Below are 26,195 nucleotides of genomic sequence, written 5' to 3' on the forward strand. Positions count from 1 at the left end.
CCAATGTTACTTTATTCCCCCACATGAGAACAGACTAGCATTATCTTTGCTTGAAAACTGTTTATTAATTTGCCTGTCAAACATTCTATAGAGCCGTTTACATCTTACTACAGAAACCTCCTGGGTACATATTGACAGCTCAGCAAGTATTTACACAAAGCTCTGAAACATTTGGTTCCTTCAGAGAGGAAGAAGCTGCTGTGTCAAGCAGAGAATGATCAAACACCTTTTCCTCTACCTTTTCCCCTCTTTCATAAAGGGAAGCTTCCTTTTAGCATACTTCGAAGATGCCTAAATTATCCTCCTAAACTACTAAGCCAGGAGGAGAAAGAAAGGAAATTCAGGTGTGCTGGAGAAGAGAGGGAAGAGCATTTCCAGCATTTGGAAATCACACCATGTAGCTTAAAAAACCAAAGGTATGAGAAAAGGGCAACAGGCCTATTGAAATTGACCCTGTAATGCTTGGCTTTTCCTGATCTAGTCTCAGGAACATTTGCTCCTCTCTCAGCAAAACTTACAGGGCAAGTTCAGGCACTCAGATTACAACCAACTGCCCAAACCAGACCTAGACCTGCCCAAACACCCGAAGAGTCTGGAAAACTTAAAGAGACCTCTCCCACCATCCTAACATCCCCCCCCCCCCCAAAAAGAAGCAGAGTGTTAATGTTATGAATATCTATTCCCTACCCTACCCTGAATCTATTCCCCAAATCCCCTCTTGGAGATTTTGAAGCAACTATTTTTCAAGTCTTGCTTTAATGAAGTCTGCCCAATTTTTCCATTAATGTTTAGTGTATTAACCACCAGCCAGGTAGAATGATTAATGACAAAGTTTCAAAGCAAAATAGTTTGGTAGGGCTTTTTCTGTAAAGGGCCACCGATCATCGTGGTACCCAACTGTTCAGAGCTTATTCCTGTAAATCCTCAGGAGGAAACAGCCTTGAGTTCTTAAGGCCCAAGGGAAGAAAGACAGTCTCAAGACCCCTACCGGTACATGTATAGGAAAAAAGTTGCCGTCATGGTAAGTCAGGTACGAAAGCACAGCCCAATGTGTAGCATCAGAGAAGAAAGTCATGCGATCCACCAACTTCACTTTACTGCTGAAGAGACAACATCAAAGGCTTGCCCCAAATCACACAGCTTAATCTAGAACTGAATGTGGAATCAAAGCCTCTTGCTCCTGAGCCTTGTGCTCTTTGCCCCCCACCACTATGTCACACACAATTCAGTGTGCATCAACAATAATAATGATCAATCTAAACAAGGAGAAACGCAGAGATAAAAGCCATGGGAATCAGGACTCCATTTTAGAGACTGAGGTATCCCAGCTCACTGGCAGGAAAGAATAATTCAGTGCCAATTTATTTTGAATACCATATTTTAACCATATATTTGCTCAGTTCAGTGGCTTCTAGAACTCTATAATACAACCTTGGGGAGCGGGGTGTTGGGAATGGGCCCTGACCATACTCTGTTAGCCTACTTCCACATTTTCAAAAGTTCACTAACTTCGTTGCTAAAGCCTACTGTAGACATCACACCCTGAAGGAATCAATCCAACAGATGAATGTTTAATGCAACCCAAGACATCTGATTACAGCAGGTGCCACTTGTCATGGTTACTCTCTGTCACACACCAAGGAAAGAAACCTTGAAAAGTCCTTATAGGGCCCAATACAAAGAAGCCAACCTTGGTCCTGGATGCTTTCTCTTCTCTTGCCACCAACCCAACCCCCATCACCCCTAGTTCTCTCATGGACAGTAGAGAAACATGAAGCCTCACAACTAAGTGCCGTTTCAGTGTGGTTTTCCTGGTCCCTCCTACTTGAGAGAGCTCCAAGAGTCCTGTATTTTAGCCAGCCCAGAACTTCTGCCAGCAGGCATTCCCATAATAAGCCCAAGATTCCTGTATTTGTTTCCCAGGAATCGGAAATATCATCTGATATTTCCATAGCAAGGACAGCTAAACTTCTACAATCAAATTCATCTTGATCCTGGACCACATATTCTATTTCATTTTTACTTTGATGAGCTGATACTCCTCTCAAGATACTACAGCTAAAAGCATCCCAAATAAAAGGCTTTACAGGAGGTTCAAGTCCATAGGTGACCGAAAAATATTTCATCAGTAGCAGGATTCACCACCTTGAGCCACAGTGTTACATATGGAAAGCAATAAAGGAAAAGTTTGCTGGCTGGGATCTTCCTGCTCCTGTGAAAAAGACAGAGCCACAATACAAACACTTAGCTAATCTTTATTTCATAAAAGCAGAGTCAAATGAGAACATTACCATCTTAGCTGTGTCAATCAATTCTCTGCAAAACAGTCTTAATCCAAGACTGAGAAAGGGACAGAGCAAGACCCTCTTATTTAAGAATGCTTAAAAAGAAGGATTCATGGTCTGACAAGAGCTTTATCCTTAAGTAGCAAAGAGGAATTCATATCAAAATCTATTCATCTACATGCTTCATGGAGACTACCACAAAACTGAAAGTTGTACAGTCTCTTCCACAAGTGAATACTCATCAACCCATTCTCTGGACGTCAGGGAGTAGGCAACTGAACTGAAATTGAACAGGAACCTTGCATTAAGTGCTAGGTACGGTGATGTTAAAAGTGAATCCAAAAATTCATCCAGAAGTAGCACAGACAGCTTTCAGACAGGGACGACATCTATTTTTCTAACACTTACTCAGCATACTATCTAGCACCCAGAAAGTGCTCAAATATTTAATGACTGAAAAACAGAAACCATTCTACGGCAAAAGTTGGTTTTATACAGCTTCCCCCACCCTCCTCAAAAAAACAAACTGTTTGCCTGAATATCCCCAAACCAGCAGAATTCAAATTAATTTTTGCTTGTAAATGAGTCTTAACTTACCCCAAATTATTTCTTCTAATAGTTTAAGTAAATGGCTCAGACTTCCTCCCCTCAAGGGAAAAGAGATGTAATATCTCTTATCCTGAAAGAAGAGGATGGTCTCTTCTCTAAGACAAAACTTATCCTCCAGAACCAGAAATTCCATTTAAAATTCCCGTTTCTTGCCCAAACACAGATTATAGACAATGTGGAGTCAAGGCACAGAGCTCTAAATCTGCCATTTAACACAGCTATTTTCAAAACTCCCAGCTCAAGAGAAGAGAAAAGCAGTTCCAGGATGAGGAAGGAACACAGCTAATCAGTGAACAAAATCTCATAGCAGGAAGGTACAACTAGGTACTGCTGGGGGCTGGGGGCATGAAGAGCTTTTCCCCTCTCTCAAAAGGTACCTACTCCACAGAATACCCAATATTCCTGACTAAAATACTGAAGAAAGAACATGAAGAGGTACTCAGAGCAAAATAAAAATAAAATAGAATGCATTAAAGTGTACCTAAAAGTTGTCATTTCTAAGCAAATACCAAGTATCATTACAGGTAATATCTTAATTACCTTGGAAGATAGAAAAAAGTGGAAAATACCTTAAAACGCAAAGAAAAAAATTAGATGATCTCTACTTCAAAGCTCTAAAGTGACTGATGACAAAACAGAAAATCAGCCTTTTTGATATCCCAGGAACAAATGATAAATTTCAACAAACCAGGCCTTTAGGAGAAAGTCCCTCACAAGATCATAAAAGATGTCAGCTTCTCTTTAAATCGGAGCTGCTCTCCCAAAGTTCAATTAACAAAGTGTTAACAAAATTCAACATGTAAACAAAGAATGAGGCCAGTCTTCCTTAAAACAGAACACTTGAACCTAATATGAAATTCTCTCAGAAAGCTTCCAGTTCTTAAAAAAAAAAAAAAAAAGTTTTCTCTTACCCCCTCCCATAAAGATCCCACATTTGTCACTCAATAAAAAGCCCCAATAAAATAATTTCGATTCTGCAAAGCGAACACGGTCAAAATTACTCAAGACAAATGCATCTTCAGAGCCATCAAAGAAGTCATTTATACCATCAGGAAAGTCACAAAACCAAAACAAACAGCAAACCCATTGTAGAGAAAAACTCAGCTACTGTTCTGACAACACAGAATCTATTTCAGGCTGCATAAAACATAACAAGCAAAATAAATCCAAGGTACAAGCAAAATGCCACTGCCTCCTCTTTTGTTTCGGCACAATGTAACAAGGGCAGCCTGTCTGGGGCTCTGCTCCTGCTGATACAGTATTGCTGCTTAAACCTCCCTCCTCAAGGTCACAGCCAATTTCAGCTCTGGAATAAAAGGCAGATAGTGGCAGCGATGGTTTGGGTTATCACTGGCAGAAAAGCAGAGTGTAAAAGTTTATGAGCTCATCAGGATTGTTGTACCATTACATCAGAGGCAATTATAAATGGCCAAGAGCAGGAGATGGGGAGCCAATCAGATCACAGATAGGATGTCAACCTAAGACCAACTGTCTCCTGGCTTTGACAGAAGGATTTTACCTCCATAATTCAAATCCCAAACCAAAGCAATCTGCACTTACTACTCCAATCACTCAGCTGTTTACCAGCACTTCCAGGGAGAAGCCCAGGCCACTGGGCCGACGGAGACTAAGACAGGAGATGGCCCGGGCTGCCCTGGGTGAACCGCAGCCGGCCTCTAGCTGCCCCCAAGCAGGCCCCGGCCCTCCCCCGAGGTACCCCAGAGCCCGAGGGGCCCCTCCTTGAAAGCACAGATGGGGAACGGCCTAGAGGAAGGCAGGAGGGCGGGCAGAGAGGAGCGGCAGGTGAGCAAAGAATTGTCCACTCAACCCCCGAGCTCCTAGCACTGCACACCCCTAAGCTGAGCCCCCAGCACCCCCCTCACCCCAGGCCAGGCCCTTCCCCGCACATTCTGCCCCGCACCCCTCTGAAGACCCCAGGAGTTCGAAGGGACCAAGGGAGAGGGAGAAGGGGAGCATACACTTCAGGGAAAGCCCCACACAAAGGCTGAAGGAGGGAAGGAGAGGAAGGCAGACGGGCAGCCATTTTAAGAGAAGAGCCAGACAATGGCAGCTCCCCAGCAGTGGGGGCCCCGGACTGGGGGTAGCCCAAGGCTGTGGCCTGCTCCCCGCACCGCCACCCACTCCCAGGACCCCGCTCACCCCAGCCCCCTCCCCACTCAGCTGTGTACCTGCGGGGTCCGGGCGAGCGGCTGCCCCCCGCCGCCGCTGCTCCCGGGGCTCATGGGCGCGTGGTGGCTCCTTTGTTGGGCCCCTCCCGAGGCGGCTGCTGCTGCCGCCGCCGCCGCCGCCGCAGCCCCCCAGCACTGCGAGGCCATGTCCGCCGGGCCCTTGCCGGCGCCCCCGTCCTGGGGCCCGCCGCCGTAGTCGCCCCCGGGGTAGCCCTGGTAGCCCCGGGCCGAGCTGGGCGACGTGAGCAGTTGGTTGAGGGTGGGGGTGGCGGTGGGCTGGGGGGTTCCCCCGCCGGCCGCTGAGGGGCCGCCTCCCCCCATGGCCCCGAAGCGCTGCTGAGCGAAGGACGAAGACGACGAGGAGGCGGAGGCGCTGGAGGAGGGAGGCGGCTTGGAGCCGGCGGCCGCCGCCGCACCGGAGCCCGGAGTGCCACCTCTCGGGGAGCTCAGCGCGTAGGCCTGGGGGGGCGGGGGGTAGGCGCTGCGGTTGGGGTAGTAGGAGTTGTACTGGTGGTTGGGGAAGCCGTGGTCGTGCGAGTTCTGCTGGGGCCCCGCGTAGGGCTCCAGGCCCCCGCCGCCGCCGCCGCTCTGCAGCGCTGCCAGGCCAGGGCTTTGTTGTCCGCCATGTTGTTGGTGGAAGACGGCGGCCGCCGCGGCGGCGACGGCAGACGGGCTCCGGCCGTAGGGTTGCCCGAAGCCGTAGGCTGGGGGCGGCAAGGCGGCCGCGGCTGAGTGAGGAGGCGCCCCCACCCCATCGCTGCTGCCGCCGCCGCCGCCGCCGGGCGGCTCCGTGAGGTTATTGTTCAGGGCGGGCCTAGGGCCCGCGTTCCCGTTCGAGTTCTTCAGGTCCGGCTCCGCGCCGGGCCCGCCGCCGGTGCCGGCTCCACCGCCGCCGCCACCCCCATTGCTCTCGGCCCCGTCCTGCAGCTCCTTTCCCAGCGGCTGCGGCGGCCCCACGGCCGGGCCCTCGCTTTCCTGCCCGGCGGCTGCCTTCATTTCCCCGCGCTCGGCCGCTGCCGCTGCCGCCGCCGCCGCCTCGCCCCCCGCCTCCTCCCGCTGCTGCTGCTCCGCTTTCTTCAGCTCCGAGGGCGGCGGCGGCGGGTTGCCCAGGCTGCTGGCGGCGGCGGGGGCGACCTGCGCGGCCATGATCCCCGCTGTCTCGTCCGCGGAGAGACCCGGCCCTGTCTTCGTCTTCTCCCCCCCCTCCCACCCCGCCCCGGGGCCGAGTCCCCCGGGCTGCCCTCCCCACCCGCCCGGGCGGGCCTCGCGGGGCTCCGCTGCTGCGCGGCGCTCGCTCGCTCGCTCCTCTCCCCCCCGCCCCGCCGGCTCAGGCTCCGGGCTGGCGGCGGCGGAGGAGGAGGAGGCGGCGGCGGCCGAGGCGCCGGCGGCTCAGCTGCTCCCGGCTCTGTAGGCTCGGGACCCGGCTCTCCCGGCTCATTCCCCCCAAGCCCTTGCCTGGGAATGAGGGGGGCGGTGGAGGCTCCGCTCCCCAGGGCCTGGCCCCGCTGTGACTCTCCGCTTTCTGCTGCCGGAGAAAGGAGGAGGGAGGGAGGGAGGGAGGCGAGGGGGAGGGGGCGGGGAGGGAGGGAGGGAGGGAGCGGGGGGGAGGGGGACCCGGGACGGGCGGGCTGGAGGGCGCGCGGCAGCAGCCCGGGCGCCGGGAGGCAGAGTCGGAGCGCGGACCCGGCCGGGCGTCCTGCCTCTCCTCCCCGGCCGCGGCGCGGGCCGAGGCTGCTGCGCGGCAGCGGGCTGGCGAGCAGGCGGGCGGCCGAACTGAGCGGCTAGAGCGCCCCACTCTCCTCCGAGTCCCCCCTCACTCCGACACGAGGCTCAGCACTGCCATTTTACCCAGCGCCGTCGCGGCCGCCTGGCAAACCCGGAACGGAGCGCGGAGCGGGCGCAGGCCATGGAACGGACTCGCTCCCTTCCCCTCACAAAGGAGGAGGGGAGAGAACGAGCCGCGGCGGCGGCAGGCCCTCTGCCGCTTTCGCTCGGCAGCGCCGCCGCCGAAGGCTTCGGGGAAAACCCGGCCCGGAGCCCACGCCTCTCCGGAGCCTGCGCCGCCTCCCTCTTGGCGTTCCTATCCGGGTCGGTCCCCTTCAGGCTGCACCGAGGGGAGCGGGCAGCATGAACTTTACTCGCGGCTGCAAAATTGGCCTGAGCCCGAGACCGCGGCCGCCTCGGCCCAGGCCTGACCCCCTGGCAGCGGGCCTGGTCTCTTGGCTGCTACTTAGCACCTCTACAGCACTTTTCTTCAAAGCCTTTTACAAACCCGCTCTTAAAGACCCAGCTGAGTGAACGAGCAGGGCCTTACATTTTACCCCCTTTGCAAGCCCAAAGGAATGACAGATCACTGTTCAGACTTTCGGTTTTTCCACTCCCCTCCCTCATTAGGCGGGCCTCATAAGGCCCTGCGGGCATGAGGTTCTGATTATCCCCATTTTATAGAATTGGAAGACTAAGGGGAAGGGACTGCCCTGTCAGTCAAAGCGCAGAGGGAGGGTGATTTTTAAAAAGTAGCAGAGCCCCCGTCCATTTAGCCTTAAAAAAAAAAAAAAAAGGCCGACAAGTCTTCCCATATTCAACAATGTGATCAGAATATAAGAACGGGTTTGAGCTGAAAGCTGATCATCTCAACCTTAGATTATCTCAACACTAACATAAAATGACCACCATTGAAGCTATTTGGGGGCATATGACAGCCTTCCAGCAGGAGAACCCAAGGCCAATTTTTCCTCTGAAGAGAATTTAAGCCACAATGACCATAGTCCCAGTCTCTGAAGATAATACCTGTAAGACAGTGAACGGTTGACACAAGAGGCTCCAGCGACTGAAGGAAACTGAGTGTTCAAAGGAACCAGGGCAGAATGGGGATGGCCACAGGGAGGCCAACCATTTTCTCCTTACTTAAATAGAGAAAAGGGGCAGTCTAACAGGTCACTTAAAAAATGGATGCAACCAAATTGTTTTCAACCCCCCAGTGTAAAGATTCTTCAAAGTTTACTATTATATTTCAAAAGATGCCAATTGAGCTAGAGACATACATAGAAAACTCTAGATCTCCAGCCCTACCAAATCCCAGCAGCAACCTTTTCCTCCTCAAGCTGATTTGGAATGCTCTGACGTGACAGGCTGCAAAAGCCAGAGGGGATTCCAGCTCCTCACCAGGCCCAAGGCTGCCTTGGGAGAGGCCCAGGCCAGTGTAGTCACTAGACACCAGGGCCTCTTTTCCCCTCAGATTTTATAAATGGAGACTTCATAGCCACAGATCCATTATCTTAGAACTTCCAGATCCTGCAGGCCCCTTGGACAAATTCTGGTCATGCCGCTGGTCACCGTGAATAATTCAAAAAACCTGAAGTCATTCCTACTCTGAAGAAAACTTAATATCATCTTACACTAAAAAGACAAAACCTTCCTGTTAATCTAAGCCTGGTGGGGTTTTTTCCCCCCTCAAGTCAAGAACAAAACTACCAGGCTCTGACGGACTGGAATGGGCCAGTGCCCTCCTTTCACTCACAGTCCTCAGGGGCAACTACTCTCCCGGTGCATTAGGTCCTAGAAACCAAATTATAGGCTGCCTCATAAATGGAGCTTGGCTATTTAATCAACTGCTTCTGAGCTGGCAAACAGTCCTGAGTCCGCACACAAATGAGGAATTTTTACATGCAATTACCCTGCCATTTTCCTCAGAGCTGGAGTGTAATGGGAAACCTGGAGCCCAGTGAAAATCTGGAAGCCAGAATGGATTTGTCTCCAGAGAAAGCCCTCATCCCCCTTATTTTCAATGGCAGTGAAATTTGAAAAGTGCCAAAATCACTTTCCTACACGTGGGCACGCTGTTTTGAAAACAGCCACCATTTTTATCTAGCAATAAGGTAAAGTGCATAAAAATCTATCCACTTGGGCTGGAGCAAGTAATGTAGGATTTCTCCTTTACCATTTTTAAAAAATTTCAAATCGTTCAGGGTCCTCTTCCACCCCTACCTTTAGAGCCCCAGACCACTATCCCAGGGACTGCCGAGTTGAAGGGAACTTTCTTAGAAACTGGCCCATCAGCTTTCCCTAGGGGCAATGGCAGCGGGAAAGCGGGGGGGGGGGGGGGGGGGGGGGGGGAAGGAGCTGGGCACGTGGCTGGCCGGAGCTCCAAGACTCAGGTTTGGGGCTCCCGGTGGAGTTTTCTCCCCCATAGCCCCAGTATTTTAACCCCACACCCAGGCAGCTCAGGAATCCCGGCGCAGATTGGAGAACTAGGACTAGGACAGCGCTACCCTCACGAAAGCGCCTCAGCCACCAACAGCCTGATGGCAAATATGGACTGAATCGTTGACATGGAAACCGGACTAAAGTCTTGCTCGCTCCCTCACAGGAGAGTTCTTATCGCCATCCTCGACCGCACAGCACTTGGCAAATGTGGACTGGATCTCCCGCCCAGCGGATCAGGCGGAGTTTCTCCGCTCAGCTTTAACTCCAGCGGTTGCGCAGCCAAGGAGGGGGGCAGGGCTGCCAGGACAAACCGACTGAAAATGGCAGAGCATGTACTCTCATTTTATCCGGCTTGTACAGTGTGCATGGATTGGGCCCGAAAATAAGGGAAAAACCTCTTAAAATCCACGCAATCAACTGCAAAATGTGGAACCGAGGCCTGGAGGGCTTGCTAAGAGAGGGAAACGTTTGCTGGAAGAACAGCCCTTCCTTTCTCGCAATTTGCTTCCCCTAAGGGTCCGAAATATAAAACTCAACAACAAAAAAAAAAGATCGAGATCGGCTCCTTCCTTTCCCCACTTCTTTTGGGGGAAGACGTTTTAATACCCGGGATCCTAGTGAGGGTTTGCCTCGGTTCTGAATAAGGCGCGGGGAATCGGGGGAGCGCCGGGTTGTGGACCCCACACGCGTCCCCGCCGCGGCAAAACAGCAGACACCCAGCGGAGCTCTCCCGAGTGCGAACTGGAGCTGCGAGTTTGAGCAAAAGGGCAACTATGTCAGTTGACGGAAGCCAGAAGCAGAGTTCAAATCCTGGCGTGGATTTCCGTCTGGAACTGCCTGCTTCTTAAAGTTTGTAACTCCGTGTTCAGAAACAGCCCCAGCGGAGGCTTTGGGAGCAGTGTGAAAGTCTAGCACTACCATCTGACAGCGAGCTGCAAAACTTTGGGCTGCATATTAAGCGAGGAAAGTGGATTGAAGCGAGAGTCAAGGCAATTCATTATATTATCGGCTCCCAGACGGGAGCTGTAAGATACGAACTGGATCGCCAGGGAGAAAAATGGAATGGAGCCTAAATGGCGCTCAACAGCTCTTAGCGGTAAAATTGTGCCTGCCCAACACCTAGAGTCCTGAAGCAGCAACCCCAGAAGCATTGAGCTTGCCAGGCGCTCAACAACTGCTTGTGTAGATGCTTTCTTCCACTAATCTCAAAGTTTTAAAATAATTTGGAGAAATTCACATGTAGAATAATAAGGAACACATTTTGAGAAATGGTCATTTCTGAAAAAGGCTTTTTTTTTTTTCCCCACTACCAGAAGAGTAGCTCTCCAAAAATACCTTATGGTGTACATCTACTTGCTTTATAAAATGAGAATTACCCTCACCATCACCTCTCCAAAAACTAAAATCAGAAATAAAATAAAGATCCAGGCTGGTCTGGTTTGTGGCAGATTTGAAACAAAATCTTACAACCCCAGTTCGATCTAACATGAGGAAATAGGTACCAACTCTCCCACTCTATTATGTACCTTTCTCTTTTCCATCAACCTCATTGGCGGAGCATGCTGTCTATTCTTTTGGAGAAAACAGAGTAAAAGTACTGCCAGTATTTTAAAGATAAGCAAACATACCTGAACTGGAATTTTATAAAACCACTGGGCAGATCAGGAATTTGGACATTTCTGCTGAGCCTCACTGAAGGTTTATATTCACCAACTGATGCAAAAATAGTATATGAAAAAATCTACTTCAAAAAAAAAAAAAAAAAGCCTAAAAGCCCCTTTATAGTCCATCAGAAGAGAAACTTCATGATTTTGTATTTGGTACTTATTACACTAAGTTTTTTTTTAGATTTGGAGAGCTAAGTACCAACAATATTACCAAGAAAAGATAAGGTCATCGATCTTAATATTGAAGGCTATTGCTCAGGAACAGGAAAAGTCTGTTATCTTTGACTTCCCATATTAAATCAATGTAGGCTGTTTTCGTTTTGCTTTATTTTAAAACCAATTTAGGAAAATTTCACACATGTAAAAATGACTGGAAGGGAAATTTTTGGACGTTGAGGGTAGAGGAGAAAATCAGAAGGAAAATCAAATATTCTAGGTGGGTTTTTCCTTCAGCCCTGATTGCATAAGGCTTTCTTAACACTGCCATTTTACTGAGATAGGAGAAAGAGTCAGTGAGTGGGGAGGTTTCTCATAGCAACTCTGGAATGGATCTGGAATGGAGCCTTTTGCTCCAACACAAGTTCTGTAGAAGAGAGTGGGAAAGAGAAGGAAGAACTGTGTGAGCACTGACAAAATGGAGGGAGGCAGGCAGTCCTGTAAAACAGGATGGGAGGCTGAAACAGCAAATGTGCTGCCTGTTCTCTGCAACACAGCTACCTCAAGAGAATACTCCAGCATGATCATCCCGGGCTTTTTATGTAAGAATCAAAGAAAATCCAAAGGATCCTCTTAGGCATAAGACGGGAAGTGAATGGCCCCTAAGGGAAAGCATTCTGACTAGCTTTAATAGAATTGAAACCCAGCTATCCCTACAGAAAGGAAATGGCTTCTTCCAAAGAGAAAAGAAAAGTGGACCAAACAAAAAAGGGAGCTGTGAGATACTGTGGTGGTAGTGTTGTGGCACTCCGGCGAAATGCAAACTTACCAATGACACCAAAGGAAAGCTGCCAGGAAAAACTACTGTGGGTTTTGGCACTTTTCCAAATTATCACTTTCTGCCAGGAAATTTAACAACATTGGATTCAGAAGCAACCGGAGGGGCTGGAGGGTGGGGACTGGCAGGTTAGTGCTCATCCGCCTACCCCTCCAGAGAAACTCGTGGACACCTGTGTATAAGTGTGTTGTTCTGCCTGTCTTGGTGTGGAGGGAGAAGACAGGAAACAAAGGAGAAACAACCCCACACACTTCATTGAGCCTATCTGATAGGCCATTGAAAAACAGCACTGAACCCCACGGCCACACACACATACACATACTGCTCTCTACCACAGTGTGTTTTCATCAATAGGGTCCATCCACAAACTACACTCAAACAAAAGAATACACCATGCCATTCAACATTAGGGACTATTTTTGCCCCAAACACCAAGACCAGGATATAGATTATACATTTCTTCAATGTGAGGTCCTTTTTGACCCAGAACAGTCCAAGGGCTCTCTCTCTCTCTCTCTCTCTTTTTTTTTTCTCAACCAACCAACCAACAGCTAACTAAGAATATGGATACTCTGTCTAGCAAAAACTGGAGTTGATGGCTGATGTTGTGTTTCCCCTTTAGCCCAGCTAAAATTAGAAGTCCAAAGTATTCTAGAAAAGCAGTATTATAGTTGACTCCACACCTATTCTCTGTTTTTTTATGAACTAGCAACCAGTGTTTCTAAGATGGAATTGTGGGAGAATTAGAGTACTACATGGCCTTCAAAAAGATCTTCTCTAGGAAAAAACAGATGTAAGGAGGTAACCCTGATTGGCTACTGAGGATTTTTAGTAATCCTTCATTAGCATGATTTATAACTGATTATGGAGAGGTTAGATAGAAACCATTTTTATAAACTTAACCAAATACTATAGATCAAGGGCACCCAGTTTCCTCCTTGAATACTCCCCTTTCATGATGAGGCAACTTTACCATAGGCATCTGACCCTCCTCAGCAATCCTTGAGTTGCATGTGCTGTTCTGACCTAATTTAGACCAAAATGGGTCTTTGAGGCTCAGTAATCTTGTGAGCAAGTTATTCTTTCAACTAGAAGTTAATTAAATGACTATTGCTAATAATAAGGTCATTCCAAAGCCATATTTATACAGTTCATTCAGCAGCATGTTCCTTGCTTTTTTTTTCTTAAGATTATTTACTTATTTGAGAAAGAGAGCACAAGTTGGGGAGGGGAGACACAGAGGCAGAGGGAGAAACAGACTCTCTGTTGAGCAAAAAAACCAATGCAAGGGTTTGATTGTAGGGCCCTAAGATCGTGACCTGAGTTTAAGGCAGATGCTTAACTGACTCAGTCACCTAGACATCCTTCTTGTTCCTTGCTTTAACTATGTCCTAGAATACTTATTAATGCTATCTGGCATAGGCATATTTTAAAGATCTATTTATTTATTTTTAGAGAGAGCGAGCACGAGCAGGAGAGAAAAAGGGAAAGAGAATCTCAAGCAGACTCCACGCTGAGTGTGGTGTCTAACGCAGGGATCCATCTCACCACCCCGAGATTTCCTGAGCCAAACCCAAGAGTTGGACACCACCCAGATGCCCCTTTGTTATAGACATTTCTAAAGTCCCACAGTAAAACTCAAAGGACAGCCTTGTGATAGCAACAGTGCTAGGACTAAATGCAACAACAAACAGGAACAGTCATGCTGAGCCATAACCGTTCACTGACGTCACCTTTTGATTGCCTGTGTGTGTGTTCATATTCTCAATGATCTGCTAATTAAAGATTATGTAATTTAATAGGTTCTTCACCACTGCACATTATAGGATGTGACCTAGTCTCTCCCTTACCTCTACCCTACATGTACACACATACACACACACTCTGACATCATGTTTTGGTGTATGATGCCAAAACGAGAAATATTTAATAGGAACAACAGGGGAAACATTTTTTCTAAACAACTGTAAGGGGACTGGATAATAAGGGATGCTTGTTTTCTACTTTAAGGTTTTTACTTCTATACTTCAACCCCAGAACACACACAAACACACACACACACACACACACAGAGGAATATATACAAATATACATATTCTACATATGTAAAGAATTCAGCAAAATTCTTTATAAAATAGGTTTTTTTTAGAAAAGGTATCTTCAAATTGTGTGTGTGTGTGTGTGTGTGTGTGTGTGTGTGTGTGCGTGTTTTAAGGGATCACAGATGCCAGCCAGGATTAGGGTTATACCAAACATTACCAAACATATTCTATTCTGCCATTTTCCAAACTAAGTGAAACAGAAGAAAAACATGGAGAAGGAATTTACAGGAATGGAGTACTACAAAGACCATGGAAAACTCTGTTGTTGTTGTTTTTTTTTTTTTTTTTTTAATTTGGGAGATGAATGGGGGTAGGGATGAGTTAAGGAAAGACAAGATTTAAAGGAGGATGACCTACCTAATATTCAGGGCAAAGAGCTTACCACTTGAGAGCTATCTCAACATTTGAGATAAATGTCCAGACTTTCATTTTAAGTCAGATTTCCAAGTGGCTGTATTCGTTTATAAACTGTAATGATCAAGATTTTATTTCTTTTAAGATTTTATTTATTTATTTGAGAGAGAGCAGGAGAAGGGGGAAGGGCAGAGGGAGAGGGAGAAGTAGGCTCCCACTGTGTAAGGAGCCTGATGCCCTGCGCTCAATCCCAGCACCTTGGGATCATGACCTGAGCTGAAGGCAGAGGGTTAACCCACTGAGGCACTCAGGCGCCCCCAAGATTTTAAATAAACTCAAGAAATCTAATCATATGAACTATGTGTGCTCAGATGCACCGGAAGAGAGGCTTTCCAGGAGTCAACTGACTGTCTCTGCACTATGATGTTTTGAAACCAGTCTAGAATTTTCCGTTTTTTTGATTTTGGATATAAATTCTGTCATTGAGTTTACTCTAAATGGAAGGCCCATTGACATCACTCTGCTGTGATGTACCATATTGTATACATACACAATCTTTGTATCGCCTGTAAAGGACATTGTAGACTGATGTTTAAGAGGAAGGACAATGCCTTCAAAATAGTATAGGCTTTTTTCATTCAAAATTTATAAGTTCTTAGCGCTCAGGTCAAGGTCCCTCATTTTCAAAGAAAGTTAATGAGGAAAGAGAAAAGAGAAACAAACAAACCAAAAAACTTAAGATGTGGCAATACGCATTCTATAGGACCTTGAGATTTGGGTGAGTATAAAGAAAATAATGGATGATAAAAGTATTGTGAGATCACTAGCCTAGTTATCGAAAGTATTATTATTAATAATATTAATGCTCTTATACACAGGTTATATTTTAGTCATTCTTTTCCCCTAGGGAGAATGAAGAGAAATGAATTAAGATAACTTCTGCTCCTCCCTCTTTTCTCTCTTCTCTCTTTTTTTGTCTCAGTGTCACATAGGCTCTCACATCAGGTAATTGTACTTGGACTAAACCATACAAAAATGTCCACGAGGTACAATTTATGCCACACGGCTGCTCTCAAAGCTCAAGTTCTTGTACATAACAACGCTCATAACAGGGACTTCTGCATAGATTGGAGCCCAGTGCAAGGCAGCTGTGTGGAATGATGAGATACTTGTTCTACCTACTTGGCTGACTCCAAGTTTAGAATGGTCTTTGGTCTTTTTAACAAGAGAAGCAACTGTCCACCAAAAAGAACGACTAAGATGCACCAAATCAAAGAATATCCTTAATTGGACAGATGAGGAAGAAAAGAACGAGCGGGTCTTAGCATCCATTTTATTGCAACTGTCCAACAGAATCCTGGTGCTAGATGAGGAAACAGAATACAGCCTTCCAACCATTTGATCCTTGCTATTGAGGACAAGGATTTGATCTTTAGGTCAGTGTTTGGAGGTTTCAAAATTAGTGATCTGGGAAGTCCCCAGCCAGCAGCTAGCACTTCCTCACTCCATGAACATGTGGCTATTCCTTTCCGGGGGCTGGTGTCTCCCGTTCTGTCTTTCTGAGCACCGCATCCAGCAGAACAGTTAACAGAAGAAATCCTAAATATTCAAAACCGCATGGAACAGGTAGAACCCCTTGTTTTCCCTTTCAAATTTGAAAATATGTGTTCAAGAGTATTCTTTATAAAATAGGTGTTTTTTTTTTTCAAAAAATGGTGTCTTCAAAACCAGTTTTCAGTTGGAGTGATGTTTACCTTAAACTCTAAACATTATAAAAGTTGGAGTGATGTTTACCTTAAACTCTAAACATTTACCAGCTGGCAGCATTAGAGTCGTCTATAATTTAAAAATCAAATAGAGAAGAAAACAAATTCTTGTCTCCATACAGCTTAGGCCTTCATATAAGTAATGAAGAGTACATGGTGATAGAATGTGTTGGCAAGAGTTTAAATTTATAAAAGTGTAGAAATGGGGGGGGGGGGCAATATTACTAAAGCGGCATGGCAGGAATTTGCCAATGATAACGTTTGCCTCATTTTCTTCCAGAAACCAGGAAAACCAAGGAGATGAAGTCAACCTAAAAGTCAAAAGCATATGAAAAGAAAAGTAAACATACACATTGGACAGCCTCTGTGTCTCTGTAACTTCCAGAGAATAGCCCAAGCGTGACATGGAGGAACAAGGGACCTGGGCACTCACCTAGTGGTCTAGGCCACGGACCTCCTAGGTCAGAGAGCCTCCAGAAGGAAGAAGCAGCAGTCCTTGCTCTAGCTCAAGCCATGTGCCTGTGATGTCACGTCATTTGCAGCAGGAATCCCTCTTCCATGGGGAGCTATTAAGGAGCAACTCCAATCCAAAACAGGGTTTTCCAAATTGCCTCTCTCTGTAGGCTTCCCTGAGGGCCAGGCACTAGGAGAACTTGCCTGCTGTACCGGTAAACAAAAAGGAAAATAACAGAGACCCTAAAATGAAATTAAGTAACTCAGTTTGAAAATTTTTTTCAACAAAAGTAAAGATCGTTGTTGTTGAATTATTTCAGCTTCATACTTAAGAACCAAGGAGACTGGGGTGCTTGGTTGGCTCAGTCAGAAGAGCATGTGACTCTTGATCTTGGAGTCATGAGTTCAAGTCCCATGTTGGGAATACAGATTACCTAAATAAATAAAAGGTTTAAAAAAAAGAATCAAGGAGACCAAAATTCCTTACAGAATATCTGAACTTTTACTTTGAATTCCTTCATATCAGAACTAATAAAAAAAAAACCCATCACCCTATCTATGAAAAATTATATTCCATATGCATTTTCCTAGAACTCTAAACAACATCTTTTTCAAATGAATGAAGAAAAAGAATCTTTTTTTTAAAAAGATTTTATTTGTTTATTTGAGAGACAGAGATCACAAGTAGGCAGAGAAGCAGGCTCCCTGCCAAGCAGAGAGCCCGATACGGGGCTCCATTCCAGGACCCCAGAATCATAACCCAAGCCAAAGGCAGAGGCTTTAATCCACTGAGCCACCCAGGCACCCCACGAAAAAGAATCTTAAAGAAGCATCTCCTAGGGTGCCTGGCTGGCTCAGTCAGTTAAGTGTCTGCCTTCAGTTCAGGTCATGATCCTAAGGTCCTAGGATTGAGCCCCATGTCAGGCTCCCGGCTCAGTGGGGAGCCTGCTTCCCCCTCTGCCCCTCCCCTGCTCATGCTCTCTCTCTCAAATAAATGAGTAAATAAATAAAATCTTTAAAAAAATAGTAATCTTATGATCGACGACTATGTGTACACCATATAGTCTCTAGTACTCACAAAAATCCACTAAGATAAATAGCATTATCTCCAATCTATAAACGAAGATACTGAAGCTCAGATAAAGTAATCCAAGGCCATGACTCTGGTAAATGACAGAGTCAGGATTCAAACCTAGCTCTCTTACAAATTCCAAATACTAAATTTTCAATAAAAATAGATAATAAATTCCACAGTGTACTTTAGTAATGTGCTTTTTCAAGATACTAGTATTAACTGTTATTAGAAGCATTATGTGTGTGTGTGTATATATATATATATATACACACATATATATGTATTATTATGTGTGTGTATATATATATATATGTATAACTATACATATAAATGCCACTACCAAGTATGAGGTAAAAATAAAACTATTTAATTGGTCTTTTAACTTTATTATGATTTTTAAAGATTTATTTACTTATTTCAAAGGGAGAGAGTGCTAGCAGGGAGAGAGGTACTGGCAGAAGGAGAGGCAGAGAGAAACTCAAGCAGATTCCACACAGCATGGAGCCTGATGTGGGGCTCGATCTCACAACCCTGAGATCAGACCTGAGCAGAAACCAAGTCAGACACTTTAGCCAATGGCTAAATATACCATATATATGGTATATACCACATCTTCTTTATATATATATATATGTATATATACACACACACCCCACATCTTCTATATATATATATATATATGGTATATATATGGGGTGTGTGTGTGTGTGTGTGTATATATATATGTATAATGGAATATTATGGAGCCATCAAAAAATGAAATCTTGCCATTTGCAATGACACGGATGGAAGTAGAGGGTATTATGTTAAGTCCATCAGAGATAGACAATTATCGTATGATCTCACTGATAGGAGGAATTTGAGAAACAAAGCACAGGATCATCAGGGAGGGGAGGGAAAAATGAAATAAGACAAAACCAGAGAGAGAGAGACAAACCGTAAGAGATTCTTTTTTTTTTTTTAAGATTTTATTTATTTATTTGACAGAGATCACAGGTAGGCAGAGAGGCAGGCAGAGAGAGAGGAAGGGAAGCAGGCTCCCTGCTGAGCAGAGAGCCCGATGCGGGGCTCGATCCCAGGACCCTGAGAACATGACCTGAGCCGAAGGCAGCGGCTTAATCCACTGAGCCACCCAGGCGCCCCCCCCCCCCCATAAGAGATTCTTAATCTCAGGAAAGAAACTCGGGGTTGCTGGAGTGGAGGGGAGTGGAAGGGATGGGATGGCTAATGGACATTGGGGAGGGTATGTGCCATGATGAGCACTGTGAATTGTGTAAGACTGATGGATCACAGACCTGCATCCCTGAAACAAATAATACATTATATGTTAATAAGAGTAAATAAGTAAAAATTTTAATTTCAAGACTTGAAGTTTTAACTTCGAGTCTTGAAGTTTCAGGATCACCTAGGAGTTTCTTAGAAATGCACCATGTCAGGTCCCATTTCAGACGTTCTGAAACATAATCTGCATTCTGACAAGATCCTTAGGTGCTTTGTATGCAACTTAAAATTTAAGTGGCACTGTCTTAGAGATGGGGGATTCCAGAAAAAGGGATGCCTCTCTCCCATACGGAGGTCATCCTTGTTCCTAAGACCGGGGAGGGAGAGAATGGTAAGAATGCACTCACATTATTACCTTTCCTCTCTGTTTTTTAACTATATGTTCATCATTCTTTTTTTTTTTTTAGTGACAGGTTTATTGAGGTATATTAAAACTCACCCATTAAAGTGCACAATTCAATGGTTTTTAACTTACTCAGAGTTGTGCAACTGTCACCGCAATCAATTTGAGGACATTTCATCACCCCCAAATGAAATCCCATACTCTTTAAGTCACCTCCGTTCTCTCCAGCCCCAACCGTAGGCAACCACTAATCTTTCTGTCTCTACGGATTTGCCTCTTCTGGACTACAATACAGTACAGTACAGTACAATACAATACATGGTCTTTTGTGATTGGCTTCTTTCACTTACCATGTTCTCAGGCTTCATCCATGTTGTTCATTGATGCATCTTAATCGTTCCTCATAAGTGGTAGCTGCTCCTTCAACAGAGGTGGGGGTGCCTGACAATGGGACCCATCAGCCACTCCTCCTTGTGCAACTCCTGAGTGCCACTGCTCCCCTAGGAGAAGCCTGGCACTTCCCATTACTAACGACCCTAATAAGGAGGTCTTTAACAGAGTCCCCTTTTCCCATCTTCTCCCTGGGATTTAGCAGCTCAAGTACAGCTGGTCCTTGGCCAAGTTGCTTTCCACAACACCTGCAGGCCCTACCAGTGCTGCCACCTTATGCCCATTTCTTGAAGTAGTGGACACTGGGTCGGGCACTGCCTTCCTCCCCAGAGCCCTGCCCTTTGCTGTTTCCACAGCAGTCAAGGTTGTGACTCATGACAGAGTGTGACCAGGAGAGGTCGAGGGTGTGCTGTGTGGGAACACATGCCTGGTACCTTCAGACAACCAAGAGGCAGAGAAAGAAACAAGTGCAAATGCACGTGGAGCTAAAGGGGACACACTTTTGCAATCTCCCTTCCTGCTTCTCTCAGCTTTCTTCAGCTACCATTTCTCTTCCTCTCTTCAGCTCACTTTCATTTCCCTACGCTATTCTTCTCAGAATAGGGAACCTAAGCATCTCTCCCCTTTCCTTTCTACCTGGATTGTTTTCTCTTGTGCTTCCAGCAGCACAGTGGTTGGGTTTTTAGACATTTGGGTATGCTAAGTTACTCCTTAAAAAAGAGAGTTGGTCTAAACATTCTGCCCGACTGAACAGCAGATCACGGAAAAGGAGTTTTTTGTTGTTGTTGTTGTTGTTCTCTAAAATCAAGGTGTTCTTTAATAAATGAAGAACTCTTGATATGAAACATAAATGATCAGTCCCAAATTAAAATCAGCATAATAACAAAAGCACTTTCCCTCATTGCTGGTGGCTGGATCTGGAACCTTGCCTGAGTCCATTTGGCGGTATGTGGCTTGACTACAGGTTGTTGTACGTTACCCTGTGCTCCCCGAGTAGCCCATGTGTCCCCAGGTCAGGTCCTTCGTCCTGGGAAAGGCTTTCTCGTCTTAGGCTTCCGGAACCTCCAGCTTCCACTGTCACTCTATCGCAGTCATTCAAGAAATGTTTGGATACTACTACTCCACACCAGCCCTGTGCTGTACACAAAGCAGACAAGGATCCGGTTCTCTCCTGTTTTGTGCAGGGGGGTGTGGACGAGGCTGTACAATGGTACACCGCAGCCCAAATAGACCTATCATGTGTCTGGCGGATTCCCTCAGTGTGTCTTAATGAATCCTGCTCTCTCTGAGTGAAAGCAGGCAGGAAAGACCTTGCTGTCTTGGACATAAAGGAAGAGAAGCAGATGGAGTCATGTGGTCCTGGCTGGTAGCCTTGGAGAACCTTCTGCCTTCAACTTACTCTGACACTTGAATAAACCCCTGAGAGCCACAGAGGTATCACAAAGGCAAAGAACCATAGTATTAATGGACTTCATGATTTTACTGAATTCTTAAGTAATAACTTACACGTATCAGGCATTGCTTAGAAATTATCCTTATATATAACCTTTGTTAATTTATGTAGTTTCATATTATGGGTTTGTTTGTATGATCCTCCTTTAATTCTTGGGAACTTAAAAAAAGGTGTTGCATACCTTTTCTATTTTCTACTTTTTGTCTCCCACAGAGCTGGGCATGCCAATGGGAGCTTGTTAAACTTTTACTGTTAGTCAGCTTGTAGTGGAATGCATTATTTATTTTCTCTTGCTTGGGGGTCAAAGCAACCAACCAGATCTAAAGACACTTTTAGAAGACCTGTCAACACAAACTGGTGTGTATTTACTCTCTCTTTGCTATTACAATTCAGAAAAACTCCATTTATCCTTGAAAAATGTGAGAGGTATGAATCCGTTTTCTAAATAATTGAAATTAATCCCTTTAAGTATAAAATGCTTTAAAAACCACCTTTAATGAAATATTTTATTTTATTTATTTTATTTTTTAAAGACTTTTTTAATTCATTTGAGAAAAAGAGATAGAGAGAACACAAGCAAGGGGAGAGGCAGAGGGAGAGGGAAAAGCAGACTCTACATGGAACTGGGCCCCAATGTGGGGTTTGATCCTAGGACCCGGAGATCATGATGTGAGCTGAAGGCAGATGCTTAACCATCTGAGCCACCCAGGTGCTCCTAAAATATTATTTTAAATAAAATAGATTTCTGAATTCTTGAAACATATAGCAAATATAATTTAACTTCTTTCTTGGTTATCATTAGCATTCAGAACTAGAGTGTGGGCACCTGGGTGGCTCATTTGGTTAAGCTTCTGCCCAGTCAAGTCCCGGCATTGGGTTCCCTGCTCGGTGGGGAGTCTGCTTCTCCCTCTATCCTTCCCCTCTGTTCGTGCTGTCTCTCTCGGTGTCACACTCTTTCTCAAATAAATAGATAAAATCTTCAAAAGAAAGAAAAAGAAAAAAGAGCTAGAGTGCAAAGCGATGCATCTTTAAGAAACACAGAAATATTCTCAACTTTTTGTTCTCCCCCAAATGATCCAAGGTTAAGTGTGTTTTTGTGTTCCTTTATGTCCTTCTAATACTTTTCTTTTTTCTTTACATTCCTAATTTTCACTTTATTTTATTCATTTATTTTAAAATTTTCATTCCAGTAGAAAGCCAACATACAATGTAATATTAGTTTTCATGTGTACGATGCAGTGATTCAACAATTCCATACATTTCTCAGTGCTCATTCTGGTAACTGTACTCTTAATCCACTTCACCTGTTTCACCCATCCCCCCACCACCTCCCCTCTGGTAACCATCTGTTTGTTCCCTATAGTTAAAAGTCTGCTTTTGGTTTATCTATTTTTTTTTCTTTGTTCATTTGTTTTGTTTCTCAAATTCCACATACGAGTGAAATCATATGGTTTTTGTCTTTCTCTGACCGAATTATTTCATTTAGCATTATACTCTGTAGATCTACCCATTTTTGGAAATGGCAAGATATCATTCTTTTTTATGGGTGAGTAATATTCCATCACCCACAAACACACACGTGCATACACACACACAACTTCTTTATCTTTATCCATTCATCTATCAATAGACACTTGGGCTGCTTCCATACTAATAATTTTCTTTCTGGCTTTTTGCCTCTTTTTGTTAAAATGTTAGATAGTACTTCTTACTGCTTCTTGAGTGCCTGGCTTTGGCAGTCCTCTACCTAATCTGTGTCCTAGGAAACCAGATAACCAAGTTTATTAGCATTGTGTGTAAAGTGAGAGCAAATAGGTTTTTTTTTTTTTTTAAGATTTTATTTATTTATTTGTCAGAGAGAAAGAGGGAGAAGCGAGCACAGACAGAGTGGCAGGCAGAGACAGAGAGAAGCAGATTCCCTGCCGAGCAAGGAGCCCAATGTGGGACTCGATCCCAGGACGCTGGGATCATGACCTGAGCTGAAGGCAGCCACTTAACCAACTGAGTCACCCAGGCGTCCCGAGCAAATAGGCTTTTAATTCTGGGAGTCTTTCCTAAAAAGTAAGTAGTAATGGCTTTTCAAAGCAGTTCAATGTTCCTTTTTACTTGCTCCAATATTCTCGATTCCCCTACAGATACCCTAGATTGTTAGATAAATTACTTTCTGTAGAAAAGTGAGGTGTTATCAATTTCTGCTAACACAATTCAGCCAGATATGATTTTTTTTCATCAAAAGTTCTTTGTGGGGCACCTGGGTGGCTCAGTTGGTTAGGTGTCTGCCTTCAGCTCAGATCATGATCCCAAACTCCTGGGATTGAGCCCCACCTCAGGCTCCCTGCTCAGCAGGGAGTCTGCTTCTCCCTCTGCCCCCTGCCCTGCTCTCTCTCTCAAATAACAGATAAATAAAATCTTGAAAAAAAAAGTTCTTTGTTTCTAAACTGTTCTTTTAAGTTCCTTCTTATTTCTGACTTAAAAACCATTAGTCCTGGGGTGCCTGGGTGGCTTAGTGGGTTAAGCCTCTGCCTTCAGCTCAGGTCATGATCTCAGGGTCCTGGGATCGAGCCCCACATCAGGCTCTCTGCTCAGCAGGGAGCCAGCTTCCCTCTCTTTCTCTGCCTGCTGTTCTGCCTACTTGTGATCTCTCCCTGTCAAATAAATAGCTTAAAAAGAAAAGGGGCGCCTGGGTGGCTCAGTGGGTTAAGCCGCTGCCTTCGGCTCAGGTCATGATCTCAGGGTCCTGGGATCGAGTCCCGCATCGGGCTCTCTGCTCGGCGGGGGGCCTGCTTCCCTCTCTCTCTCTGCCTGCCTCTCTATCTACTTGTGATCTCTCTGTCAAAGAAAGAAAGAAAGAAAGAAAGAAAGAAAGAAAGAAAGAAAGAAAGGAAGAAAGAAAGAAAATTAGTCCTTCCTGTATGGGCATAAAGAAAACCTGGTAAAATTTCAAGATCTTCTTGTAGATTACAGAGAGATTTCAAAATACGATTTTTTTTTTATGATAAGAAATGTAAGTTGTAGTTTTAGGTTAAACCCAATGTACTCAGGCACCTGGGTGGCTCAGTCAGTTAAGTATCTGCCTTCAGCTCAAGTCATGATCTCAGTGGGATCAGGCCCCATGTTGGGCTCCCTGCTCAGCAGAGAGATTGTTTCTCCCTCTCCCTCTATTGCTCCCCCTGCTTGTGCATTCTCTCTCTCTGTCAAATAAATTAAAATATTTAAAAATAAAACCAACATACTCAGTTTAAAAAAGTTACAATTATCATCTTACATTGTGTGTCCAATATATGCCAGGTATACATATTTTCTTCCCTCTACTTAGAACATCTTTGCAAAATATGTAACAACCCTAATTTACATTTGTGGGAAGTTAAAGCTAACAGACTTTAAGTGACTTAAACAGGGTTATAGGAATAATAGGTATAAGAGCTGAGATTCAAATCCAATCCTGAATAAAAAGTCTGGATTCTCTTTTCTTTTCTTTTTTTAAAAGATTTTATTTATTTATTTGACAGAGAGAGATCACAAGTAGGCAGAGAGGCAGGCAGAGAGGGAGAGGAGGAGGAAGCAAGCTCCCTGCCGAGCAGGGAGCCTGATTTGGGACTTGATCCCAGGACCCTGAGATCATGACCTGAGCCGAATGCAGAGGCTTAACCCACTGAGCCACCAAGGTGCTCCTCTTTTTTTTTTTTCTTTTAAGATTTTACTTATTTATTTGACATACAGAGATCACAAGTAGGCAGAGAGGCAGGCAGAGAGGGGAGGGGAAGCAGGCTCCCCACTGAGTGGACAGCCCGATGCGGGGGGCTTGATCCCAAGACCCTGGGATCATGACCCGAGCTGAAGACAGAGGCTTTAACCCACTGAGCCACCCAGGCACCCCTTCTTTTCTCTTTTTGAAAACAGAAAACGGGTGCCTGGGTAGTTCAGTCGTTAAGCTTTACCCTCTCCCACTCCCCTTGCTTGTGTTCCCTCTCTTGCTGTGTTTTTCTCTGTCAAATAAATAATAAAATCTTTAAAATAAAATAAAAACAGAAAACAGGAATTTATTTGTCAAATAACAGTCTGGAAGATTGTGGATTGCAGGCAGCTCTACTCCACATGGTCAATCAAAGAGTTGGGTTCTTTTCATATTGTTGCTTTGCCCTCTCCTATGGGGATTTCACTCCCATTGCATGGTCAAAACCCGGTCTCAGGCACATCTGTTCCAGCTTGCTCTGGATCAGCAGTGGCCAAACAGAAGTAGGCCAAGAAAACTTCAAATGCCCATGTATTGAGGGAAAGGAGAAATAGGGGATCAGATGCCCCTGGATGAATGACGATTAAGGACTAAGGATGCTTTTCTCCCTACCTCGACCCACTTCCCTCCACATTGTCATACCTAGAAAGCTATTCTCAAAGTCTGCATTCTTTCTATTAAGCCAAATTGCTGTCCTTATACTATTGCTTGAGAGGTAATAAGATATATTCAGCATGTATTTTGATAATAATTGTGGTCAACTTGACCATGGACCTATTGGTAATAAATGTAACCAACCAGCCGTGTCTGTAAGCAGCAATTACTATTTGAAGATCAAGTAGAAGTGGTTCTCATCAGCTGCTAGTATCTCCCCCTGAAGGAGGGGTTGGGGATGCCTTGGACTAGCCCAGCTTGAGCCAAAGGCCATATCTTTTAAAGGCCATTATTGGGTTCCATAAGAACAGATCTAAAGCTACATGAGGAAAGCCACAGGGTCAAATATTAGGCTATCCGGGATATGAATACCCCATCCAGAGTGCAAAGGCAAATATTGGGTTGATGGAACATACGGTTGAGATTTTGGTGAAAACAAGTACAGAAGTAGTTCAATAAGAAGAAATCTTAGGCGGAGTGCCTGGCTGGTTCAGTAGGAAGAAAGCGTGATTCTTAACCTCAGGATCATGAGTTTGAGCTCCCACTTTGGGTGTGGAGATTACTTAAATAAATAAGTAAGTCTTAAAAAAAGAATAAGGGAAATGCGTGTTTTAGCTTTCTGTGTGCTTAGGTGCCCAAGC

General features: G+C 45.2%; 2 protein-coding genes across 3 annotated transcripts in view; one reads left to right on the top strand and one right to left on the bottom strand.

Moving 5' to 3' along the window:
* Positions 1-6,955, bottom strand: part of ARID1A (AT-rich interaction domain 1A) — a 69,498-nt gene extending 62,543 nt beyond the window's left edge. For both annotated transcript variants that reach the window (XM_045997147.1, XM_045997138.1), the window contains exon 1: positions 5,084-6,955. In XM_045997147.1, the coding sequence (XP_045853103.1) occupies positions 5,084-6,229 (1,146 nt within the window). In that variant the 5' untranslated portion in view covers positions 6,230-6,955. The remainder of the gene's footprint in view (positions 1-5,083) is intronic.
* On the top strand, positions 6,228-7,214 carry LOC123926720 (vasodilator-stimulated phosphoprotein-like). The gene is made up of 2 exons (XM_045980812.1): positions 6,228-6,490; positions 6,890-7,214. Exons 1-2 carry the CDS (start codon positions 6,228-6,230, stop codon positions 7,212-7,214), a joined length of 588 nt encoding a protein of 195 aa, XP_045836768.1.
* The last annotated feature ends 18,981 nt before the right edge of the window (positions 7,215-26,195 follow it).

This window comes from Meles meles, chromosome 1, assembly GCF_922984935.1.
Source record: "Meles meles chromosome 1, mMelMel3.1 paternal haplotype, whole genome shotgun sequence".
In the NCBI taxonomy this organism is placed as follows: Eukaryota; Metazoa; Chordata; class Mammalia; order Carnivora; family Mustelidae; genus Meles; species Meles meles.